An 11,212-nucleotide genomic window follows, 5' to 3' on the forward strand; every position below is an offset into this window, starting at 1 on the left:
ACAGGCAAAGGGAGAAGCAGGCTCAATGCAGGGAGCCTGACATGGGACTCCATCCCGCGTCCCTAGGATCACGCCCTGGGCTGAAGGTGGCGCTAAACCACTGAGCCATCCAGGTTGCCCCCCAACCCTTCATTTTCACTTCCCACAGTTTCCATTTCAGGCAAATTGGTTACCTTATCACAGGAGCAGATTTCCCACTTCTTGCCTGTGTTCAAGACATTTTCCCCAACTGAAATGCTCTTCTGTATTTTCTTATGCTGTCCCTTCAGAGCCCAGCTTAAAGCTTTCTAGCAACTTCTTCATTTAACCAGACAGCATATATTTGACAATGAATATATGCCCAGGTGCTTTTAGTAAACCATTTGTGTTTATGTACCTTATCTCTCCAGCTAGATTTAAAATTCAAATATGAGAACTTTTTTTGTCAGTCAAAACATACACCTTTATTGATGATATACAAATGAAGTCTTTGGTGGATAAATTCAAGTCAAAACAAATGATAAAAGTGTAGGCTATATATGATGGACAGATTCACTGTCAATTCACATAGAGGAACCAGTAAAAATATTTCCATTTGAGCAGCACGATTAAAGTCACAAATGTGTTTTCAGTTTAAGAGGATTATTTATTTGGTATTCATAAAATGGTTCAGCTGAAAGCTGGAGACTGTCACAGATAACATCATTCTGGATGATACATTATTCAAACTGGTGGCTGAAAGGATCCCTTTACTATATGAACAAGTGGAAAAGTAGCAACTTTCAATTTTCATTGCTTCCAGACTGGAACACCAAGAAATTTCTTCAAGTCATTTGAGAGCACATAGCCAATCAGAATTTGTCCACCAGTTTTATAACTTTCACTTTCACCAAGAGGTCATGGTGATCTGCTAAGGCTCGAATTTTCTTAACGCACACTCCAGATGTGGTACATAAATAAAAAAGAGAACCTTTATTAAATTCTCTGTAGTTGAATACCTCTGCTCTGAGATTGTCATAGATGATCTCAAATAGAGTAAGGGCATTAATAAGAATTTCTGATTCCACATAAGAATTATAAAGGGAACTAAATGATGATGGCACTTGGGTGCTGAGCAGTTTTTTTAACATATCTGGATTTTCAGCAAAATTCGAAAGTATTTTCAAAATCTCAACCTTAATTTTTCCACCTCCCTGAGATAACAAACGGAAAAAGTTTGCAATCGAGTTGACAAGCAGGTGCTGGTAGTCATTGGTAATAGTCATGTTTGTTAAAAATTTCAGTCCAACTACCTGTACTGCTGAGTTCAAGTTAGAGGCCATGATATCATCCATCACTTTATTCATGTAGACCTGAAGTCGGCCCTGATTTTCATAGTTCTCACTCAGGTTATTCATGGCCATTAAGGCTTTTTCCTTAATGTGGGGATCAGTTTTGTTGATCATGTTTGCAATAATCGGGAGGCCTCCCAATTTTCGAATCGTGTCTTGGTTGCACGAATAGTTGGCATTGTTGCTCAGGGTGAGCAAAGCTACCTGTTGGATGAAAGGATCATCCGATTTCTGAAGCAACGCAAGGACTTTCCTGAGGTCTCGGACACCGAGAATCTCATCTATTTCATAAGGAAAGGGGCGCTTCTGCATGGGGACAGGTCTCCTCCCTCTTCCTCTCTGCTGCGTTTCAGGCTCAGAGTCTGACTCTGACTCTGTGTCAGTCCACCCGGACTCCCCTTCCTCAGAATCGGGGACCTCTGCCAGGAAAGCCTGTCCCCCATTAGCGGATGCTGCAGCAGCTGCTGCAGCCCCATCCCCAGGGCGGAAGCCCAGCCCCAATTCATCCACTTCAACCTTGTTTTTCTTGCCTTTGCCCTTGCCCCCAGTCCGAGACCTGGTTCCTTTGGCTCCACCTTTGGGTACAGCTCCAGTCGCTGACCCAGCCTTAGGTATAGCGCCGGTATGAGCCCCAGGGGTCGCTTTCTTGGAGGGTGCCACTGATCTAGGGGATCCTGAAGTCCCAGGAGCCTCTGCAGCCCCAGAAGGCACTAGAACAGCAGTAGGTGGTGTGGGTACAGGAGCCTCCGCAGCCTCCATAGGTGCTGTGGCCTCGGTAGGCGCTGGCACACTTGGAGGCATTGTTGGCACCCCGGGAGCCTCTGCTGTGCCAGGGGCTTCTGGCAACTTGGGAGCCCTTGCCACTGTGGGGGCCTCTGCAGCCACGGAAGCCTCTGCCTCCCCGAGAGGTGATGCCATTGAGGAAGTCCCTGTGGCACCCATTACTGGTTCAGCCTTAGGCCCAGCCCCTGCCCCTTCTGCCTCTTGGACCTGATGTCCTGCCCCACTCTGTACCTCAGCACCGGTGGCAGCTGGGGCCACTGCCTCAGCTCCATCTGTGTCCAGAGCAGAGGCTTCTTCCTGGGCCCTGTTCTCCGCCTGAGTGCGGACTGGGGTTGGAGGGCCGAATCCTGGCCCAAGGTCAATTGTGAATCCAGCCCTTAGTCTGGCTCTAGCCCTGGCTCCGGTTCCAGCCATAGCCCTGGTCTTAGGCTTGGCCAGTCTCTTCTTTGTCTGGTTTCTTCCCCTGGCATATTTGTAGACACAGTACCAGGCACTCGCTCCGATCACTATCCCGGCAGCTACGCAGCCAGCATCTCGAACTCGGCTCATGGTGCAGCTGGAGTAATTCTCTGATCCACAGTGTGGAGCTGGCTTGCCTAAACGCGGTTTGCACGTCTGGGCAAGGCACTTCTACTCAGGCTCACAGGTTTTGCCCAGACTGCAAGCCGAGCAGGACCTGGGACAAAGGGGCAGAAATGAAGCTTAAGGCTCTGGCTCACTTTGTGCTTAACCAGGCCTATGGAGGAGAGGTCAGAAACAAGGCTCGGTGAGTGAGCTACTACCCAGACACAGATGGCAAGGCCTGTGTGTGCTGATACAGGACCCAGGTTGTCTAAGGTTTTCTACACCTTCATCCCTAGCTGGCCCTACCCAATGCCAACACACAATTTCCCAGCACCTAAATGGGAGATGAGAGGCATAAGGACATTAGGAAAGCTGTTGGAGAGCAGGAAAAACAGTAGAGACCCCAGATGCTGCTCTGATCCCCCACACTCACCCCCAAGGGTTCCCAGATGGTGATCATGCCCATACCAACCTGCTGGGAGCAGGAGCAGTTTACTTTTTTCTATCAGGCCTGTACTTGTGCAGGGCCCCAAATTCAGACAGACCTGCAGAGAGATCCGAGAAACAGTGTTTTGGCATTTTTGGTAGTTGGATTCCATTTCCTTTCCTGATTTGAATCCTTATGGGCCAAGTTTTCCCCTCTCAGGAATTCTCTTTCCCTCTGTAACCCTTCCTCCTCAAACCATTAATTAAGAAGGCCAGTGCCACACCCCTTTCTCTGCACCAAAAGATAGGCCCAAGGCAAGAGTGTCTTGTAAAGAGGGAGAAGATGGGGGAAGAGGAGCCTCTGGTCCCAGACTCTGCTCTGGTTTCTGCCATACACACACCAGGGGTTCCCAGACACCTCCCACCCCCAACACTGACCTCCACGGATTCAGGGTTGTTTCCTCTTCCTTCAGTTCAGTGAAAGCTTCATCCTAAGAACAGACTGAAGGGCAGAGAGCCTGGTGGATGGAGGGAACTCGGACAGAAGTCCCTATAACTGTCTTCTAGTATTCACGCAGCAGAATGACAATCTTTCAATTCCATGAACTCTTCTTACCCCTCCCAACCCACACCAATCTCCTGCCCCGGGGCAGACTCCTCAGGCACTCAATCCCTCCTTCCTTTTGCCCTGCTCCGCCCGTCCGCCATTTCTCTGGGACACACAGCCACACCCCTTCTCCTGCACCGGAGCGGGAGGGGGCGGGGCGCTAGTGCAGCAAAAACTGGATGGGACGCCAAATGAGGGATGACTGCCAGTCTAGTGTCTTCCTCCCAAGACCACCTGTCCTTCGATCCCCAGCCCCCAGACTTAACATAAGCCTGCAGAACAAGGGCCCCCAAGATCTGACCTTTCGGTTTCAGGGTCATGATTTTCCACTGTTTCTACGTTCTGGGCTCCGCCTCCCACCCCCCACCCAAATCCCCCGATAACCGCCATGTCTCCCTCCAGCGTACGAGAACTCCCCTTCCAGGACTGAATTAACAAGAGTGAAGAGCCATGTGGGTTGGAGGTGTCTGGAAAGCAGCCTGTGAGTTAGCACGACGGCTTAATACCCGATTTCTCTCAGGATCCCCCCCTCCTGTGAAGCCCAGACAGCGCCAAACCCGCCATCTCCCCTACAGAGGCTGGCACACCCATTTTGCGGCATCCCCAAAGGGCAGCGGGCCGGCCGGGGCGGGGGGTGGGAAGGTGGGAAGGGGGTAGTCAGGGGAGGTATCTGCAAAGTGAGGGTGCGAGTGAACGGGCCGGCTCGTCTCCAAATTGCGTCCCCCTCCGGTAACCCTTGCCCAACCACCCAGCTGGCCTTCTGTGCGCTGCCACGTTTATTTCTCTTCCCTTCTCCTCTCTGAACAGGACGCGATGTGGGGTGCGGGGCCTGAGTGTTAAAACCAAAACCAACAAACACTGACTGGGAGAAGAAGTCAGCGGATTCTCCGCAAGTATACCCGAGTCTTTAGGTTCCCCCTACCCCCTCTCCCCGCCGCCCACCAAAATGAGCTGCGACTCCGCGCGGGGATCTGGAAAGCCAGCCAGGAGTGGGCGAGGTGAAGGCACCCGCGGCCTCAGACTCCCGCATCTCTGAGCTACCCGTTTCAGGAGTGCCAGGCTCTGCCCACCCTCACACCCACCTGCCCGGATCTGGGAGAATTTTGTCCTCCTCCTCCTCGCCTGGGTTAAACGCACGGCAGTGCGCAGCGCAAGAGAGTTGGTACCCAGAGGAGGACGGAGGACGGCAGTCAGGGCTTTAAGTACCTTTGCCCACGTCAGCCCCCGGTCACGTGAGGGCTATATCACCAGTAAGCTCGAGTCCCCAATTTCCACTCCCACCAAGAGCACAAGCCCCCTCCTTCAGCCCCACTCCCACCTCACCACATCAGGTCCTGTCACTCATTTTTTTGGCGGCGGCGGGGTGTCTTTGTCGTCCCAGAGGCCAAAAGTAGCCCCTTCTCCCAGTGTTACAATTTGCCTTTTTCTACACACGGGAGATGGGATGCATTTTGGACGGCTATTGGCAACTTTTACTTGTGTGTGTGTGTGTTGGGGAATTGTTTCTTTCTTTCCTGGGCAACTGGACTCTCTCCCCTCCCACCACCTTCAATCCCTCATCCACTAGTTCCCACCCTTTCCCTTGCCGTTGGCCTCTGCTCCAGAATAGGTAAGAGGTAATGTGTCAGAAAGGAGACAAGGAGTGGGAATGGGGTCTGTATTTCTGTGACACTTCTCCGATTTGTTTTTTTTTTTAAAGCGATTACTATCCTTTATTATCACAGTAAGAAAATACCACAGTGTGGGAAGCAGCAATAAAAAGAGCTCCATGATTTCTAAAGATTTCCCACTAATAGAAGAAGGCACCATTAATTTTGGTTAATTTTTACCACGCAGAAAATGAATTCTGTTGGCCACATAGGAAATAGTTTTCAGAACATGCTAAGGTATTTGAACATCTAAAAAGGGAACTTTCCTCAACAAGATAAGCATGTTTTCATGTGATCTGTCAATTGATCCATGGAGAGATGTTCAGTTGTCCAATCTTATTTATTTTGGACAAATATTCTACTTTTTCTCCTTATGGGACAGCTTTTAAGTTGGATAAATAAATGATCCTGCCTTGTTCTGTTAGAGAAACACATTTATTTAATGTTCCTAAACCATTGCTGACTGCTGTGTGAACCTCCTGTAATTCAATGGCTGTAACCATGACAGTTTTGAACACCTGTCCCTGGATTAGGTTCCAGTTTCATGATTCAGCTCTGGGCAAACGGAAGAGCTGTTAGGCCAAGGAAAGGACAAAAAGGGATGCAGAGATGGCCAAATCCCCCCTGTTTTGTCAAGGGTGGGGGAGATGCTGACCCCTCTACCTCCTTCCATATTCCAGAGCCTCTTATTCCCTGCATTCAGCTTCTTGATTCTGTTGCTCACTCTAAAAGTACACATGGACAGGTGACCAAGAAGGTAAATGCCACCCTTACTCAGGGGACCAACTTGAGTAACTGTCTTTGGCTTCTTCCCTTTCCCCCTCCCCCCTCCCAAATTCCCTCAGGGATGTAGAAGGGACTGCTGTTCCCACATATCCCTGCAGCTGTGGGTTTCCACGAAGAAGAAGTGATTGCTGGCTGGAGGAAGCACTCAGGTCTGCCTGTTCTGCCCTCGATCTTGGTGCCTTATTAACATTGCTCCTAACACCGTCTGCTGCTACCACCTGGCTTGAGAGGTGCAGCCAGCTGGGCCTCTTACCTCTGGCCTCCTTGCCACAGGGCACCCAGGGAGAACCTAACCTTGCTGTAGGGTCACTGCCTGCAGCCCACACCCACTTTTCTGCCCCCTGGCCAGATGTGTGCCCAGGCCCCAGGGGGTCTTCCCCCTGACCATACTGATTAACCTCCAGTAGGCTTTCTCAAGGAGCTGCCTCTGTGCTGTACCTGAAATTGTACACAAGGTTTTGTTTGTGAGTGGGTGTGTGACTAAGTGCATTTTTTTTTGGCGAGGGAATAGAGGCCATTGACCTCATCAGTTTCTCAAAGGGTCTGTAACTGCTCCCCTAGATATTAAGAACTGATACAATGGCTTAGAGAGTGTTATATATAATCATCCAGATTAGGAAGCTTCTGGTTTTTTTCTTTTCTGGTGAAAAAGGTAACATATATTAATGGTTACAAATATTCAGAATAATAAAGAAATATGTAACGTATACAGAGAAAGAGCTCTGTGTGCGGCACCTGGGTGGCTCAGTCAGTTAAGCATCTGCCTTAGGCTCTAGCCATGATCCCAGGGTCTTAGGATCAAGTCTCAAATAGGGCTTCCTGCTCCGTGGGGAGCCTGCTTCTCTCTCTCCTCCCCATTTGTGCTCTCTTTTGCTATCTTTGTCGTGCTCTCTCAAATAAATAAATACAATCTTAAAAAAAAGGAAAGAGCTCTGTGATATCTCTTCCACTCTCAGCCACTGCTAACAATTTCCATTGTCCTTTATATGCACATATTAGTAGGTGCATTTGTGGTTATTAATCAAATTCCAGATTTAGCAACAGTAAGCACATAATAAACATTTGGAATTTTTATTGTAATTGTAGCAAATCTGCAGATTAATTTGAAAAACATTAACATCTTAAAATTGAGACTTCCCCTCCAGAAGTACTGGTATATCTCCATTTTGTTCAAGTCTATTTTTATGTTTTTTTTATTTTTATGTTTGTTAATCAAATTTCATTTCATAAGTTTCTTCAGCTAAATAATTCCTATGACATGTTAGGTTTTTCCTAGGTATTTAGTAATCTTTGTTGCTGAAATGCTATTCTTTCTGCAATTATAATTTCTGATAGGGAATTTCCTGCTTAAGGAAAATATTCTACTATTATATATTTATTTTGTATCTGCCAATTTTTGTGATCTGGCTTATTAATTCCAATAGTTTTCAGTTGATACTTTTGGTTTTTCCAGGTATTTATATATAATCATCTACAAATGATGATTTTTTTCATTTCTTCCTTTCTGATATTTATACCTTTTTTCTTTTCTTTTCTGCATGTGTTACATTGATCAGAACCCCCATTTCTATGTTGAGAAATGGTGGTGACTGAGAGCTTCCTGATCCTATTTTTGAAGAAAATAGGGATGCCTCTTTTGTTTCATCATTTACTGTAACTTTTGCTGTTTCTGATATATTCTCTCCTTTTTTCTTTTTCTTTTTTTTAATATGTATGAAGAAATATTTTAATGACTGAGGAGAGCTCTTACCAAGTATTTAGGTTGATATTTTTGCCATAGAATTAAACTACTAAAGCCTCATAGAACATTTGAAAAATACAAAAAATAAAGGCACAAATTAATATTTCCCATAAAATATTCTGATGTCTTCATATCCATGTTTTTTTCTCCATGCATTAAATAATGGAATCATTGATTTCCAATTTTCAGATAGTTTCTAATTATGGAAAAACTTGCTCATTGTAAAATGCAGAAAAAGATAGATTAGGAAAGACAGATTACTTACGGCCTTACTGCCTGAAATGCCCCCAAGAAGGTTCTCAAAGGCAAAAACCTGAAAGTGATACTGGTTAGGGAGAGAAGGATGTAACTGGAAAGATTGGAAATAGGATACATTGTTAATAAGGAGTTGCATTTACTAACGTCATTCTCTCCTTTTTGAAGGTTTTTTTCACTTACGTTTACCAGTACTGCAAAAACAAAACAAAACAAAACAAAAAACAATACAAAGAAATAATGTCTGGATGAAGTCAAGTCATATGTTCTGTGGTCCTGGTAGCCCACAAGGAGTGAGGAATCTGCCAGGTCAGAAGATCCTCTGATATATTCTTTATCAGGATAAGGAGGATTTTTCATATCTGATTTAATATAACCAAGAATGATTTTTAAAATTATGTACAATTCTTTACTGCATAAACTAAGTTTCTGTCTATTCCTATTTTACTAATAATTTTTAAATATTTAGGAATGGGTAAGTTTATCAAATGCTTTGATGGAAAGGTTTCTTTTCTCCTTTGGTTTGCTGTTGCAATCAGTGATTTAGATAGATTGGTCTCCCTGCCACTCTAGTCTCCCTATAGACTATTCTCCACACATCTCTCAAGTTCAAACTCTGCCCCACCCCACATCCCCTGATGGTTAGAGTAAATGCAAATGTCCTTACTAGGACTTACAAGGCCCTACCCTCTTCAACCTTATTACCTTTCTGCTTCATCTTCTATTATTCTCTCTGTAGCTCAGCCATCCTAGCTTTCTTGATGTTCTTGGAATATACTGGGCTTTTTGTCTTCACAGAGCCTTTTCATTTCCTTGTTCTCCTGCCTGGAATATTCCTATCCAGAATATCAACATACTTAGATTCCTCATTAAATTCATGTCATTACTCGAAGGTTACCTTCCTAGTGATTCCTTCTCAGGTCACACTATCCAAATGTTCAACCCATCTCAGCTTTTCATATCTTCCTTTCTTGCCTTTAATTTTTTTTCTTTTTAGTAGGTATCACTAACAATATACTATATATTTTGTTTATTAATCTTGCTTGTTGTTTGTTTCTCTGACTATAATGTAGGACCATGAGATTAGAGATTGAGGTCTGTTTTATTTACTGCTGTAACCACAGCATCAAGAACAATGCATGGCATATAGTAGGTGCTCAATAAATGTGTTGAATAAAAGAATGAATGGCTTTCCAACATTGAACAAGTCTCTTGCATTCCACAAATAAAGCTTACTTGATTATACCACATTAGTAGATTTGTAAACCCTCAGATAGCTGATTTGCCTAATCAGGATCTTGTCATGTGACAAGACGTAGAAAATTAAGATCAATTAAGATTGATTTGAGTGGCATGTGCAAAACTCATTATGTAGTAAATATGATTGTTTACGATACATGTCTTTTTTTAGTGAATCTTCTTTTCTTAAGTGAAAATAGTTCTATCATATTTTCTGACAATAAAAAGGATGCATACTTAGTGTTTCAAAAGAGGAACAGAATAGTGCTAATAAAAAAAATAACAAAATTTTCATTTTTTCTCTCTGCTTCTTTTCCTGCACTGCTTCCCCCACCCCCATTTCTAGGTATTTTCAGGAAGACCAATGTGAACTTAAGGGATTCAAAAGAAACAAGGTGGAGGGAGCAGAGAAAAGGATGGGACCATTCCTCCAGAGAAGCAATAGAATTGGCCAGCAGCCCAGGAGAAGATGCTGCCCCTTCCAGTCATCAGAAAGACAACACACTTGTTGGGTGTGTAAAGACTAAAAAAAAGGGACAGTGGTCAGGCAGCACGGTGGTGGTGGTGGTGGAAGAGGCGAGTCGCATTCCACTTTGCTAATAATAGGAGGGGACATTTGGGACCTGAACTCACCAGTGACGTAGCCTCACGTGACCAGGAGCCTATGTACTGAAGTCTTGGTCCAGACAGCGGTTCTGCTCAGGTAACCACTTCCCTGTTTCCTTGGAGGTGGCGTGATTGTGGGCAAGGATGGAGGAGGAGGACGAAGAGGAAACCATTCCTGATTCCTGTATGTTGGTGTGAGGGTGGGTGTTGATTGAAAACTCCTGGAGTGAGGGTGGAGGGTAGCAGCACAATTGCTGATTTGGAGGCGCTTTTGTGTTTCCCTATGCAGACACCCGAACCCAGCCTCTTTATCATGCCAAGTAAAAGGCAGGGCAGTACCAGCAGCAGAAGTGCTTGGCTTAGGTGACTTTAGAGACAAAGGGGAGGAAGTAGTTATCAGGGAGCAGAGAGATGGGGGCACCGTGAGGTGAAGGATAGGTCTGACAGCCTGGATCTGGAACAGAGAAAGGTCGGGGTTTGGACCAACATTTGGGTGTTGGCGCATCCACTGGAGCTTTAAATCCCTAGCCTCCTGTTCATGGCTGCTTTTGGCTTTGGTCTGTCCATGTCTGCCAGTCTACCCCTTAGTGATGGGATGGGGATGCAAAAGAAGCTCAATGCCTCATTTCTGTTTTTCCTCCTCCCCAAACACTCAGGCCCCTAGATCCCACTTGACTGCTTTTTTAGATTCCAGCCTCCAAAACGTTCTCAATAGCCTGGGTGAAACCCCTGAGATTTTTGAAGCCGCTGCAGTATGAGCCGTTTCCAGAATTTGGGCTTTTTTTTTTTTTTTTTTTTTTTTTTTTTTAGAATTTGGGCTTGATGGCAGAGGGACTGGTGATTGGGGCTGGCACCTGATACTACATCTACCAACTGACCTGTGATGGATGGAGAGCAGAACAAGAAGCAACCAACTGATTCAAAAGACATTAATCCTGCCTAGAAAAAGTTTAGAAAGTACAGAAAACTGGAAGGAAGAAAATAAAATAAGCCATCAATAATTACCATTCCTTGTCTTTCTCTCTGTGTAAGAATGCAGATGAGTGTGTTTAATATTATTGCATCATACTGTTTATGTTATCCTGGAATTATTTTTTTCAGGTCACATTGTAGGGGATGCGTTTTATTAGTTAATGAAAATCCTTCACAAACATTCTGGCAATGGATTTTTTTCTTGATAACAAAACATGATAATCATAGTCTTCACCCTTTTGCTGACCTTTCATGTAGCAGGTATGAAACTTAG

General features: G+C 45.1%; 1 protein-coding gene and 1 long non-coding RNA gene across 5 annotated transcripts; one reads left to right on the forward strand and one right to left on the reverse strand.

Moving 5' to 3' along the window:
• Positions 1-604: 604 nt before the first annotated feature.
• On the reverse strand, positions 605-4,926 carry ARMCX2 (armadillo repeat containing X-linked 2). The gene is made up of 4 exons (XM_025431671.3): positions 4,773-4,926; positions 3,522-3,585; positions 3,130-3,202; positions 605-2,769 (listed from the first exon to the last, which is right to left on the reverse strand). The coding sequence occupies exon 4, from the start codon at positions 2,640-2,642 to the stop codon at positions 831-833; it is 1,812 nt and encodes a 603-aa protein (XP_025287456.1). The 5' UTR covers positions 2,643-2,769; positions 3,130-3,202; positions 3,522-3,585; positions 4,773-4,926; the 3' UTR covers positions 605-830.
• LOC112649405 (uncharacterized) lies at positions 2,112-10,970 on the forward strand. Of its 4 annotated transcripts, none has more exons than XR_003129564.3 (6): positions 2,112-4,171; positions 4,498-4,583; positions 6,185-6,274; positions 8,290-8,430; positions 9,707-10,166; positions 10,777-10,970. It is a non-coding gene; the product is annotated as an uncharacterized LOC112649405 (long non-coding RNA). The 4 variants fall into 4 exon arrangements; XR_004813092.2 differs by having other exon boundaries at positions 2,929-4,171; positions 9,707-10,063; XR_007409315.1 differs by lacking the exon at positions 6,185-6,274 and having other exon boundaries at positions 2,115-4,171; positions 9,707-10,150.
• Positions 10,971-11,212: the final 242 nt, after the last annotated feature.

This window comes from Canis lupus, chromosome X (genome assembly GCF_003254725.2).
Source record: "Canis lupus dingo isolate Sandy chromosome X, ASM325472v2, whole genome shotgun sequence".
NCBI classification, from domain to species: Eukaryota; Metazoa; Chordata; class Mammalia; order Carnivora; family Canidae; genus Canis; species Canis lupus.

Excerpts from the sequence above, each read along its gene's own strand:
- ARMCX2 (XM_025431671.3), bottom strand. The coding sequence starts at position 2,642 with ATGAGCCGAGTTCGAGATGCTGGCTGCGTAGCTGCCGGGATAGTGATC.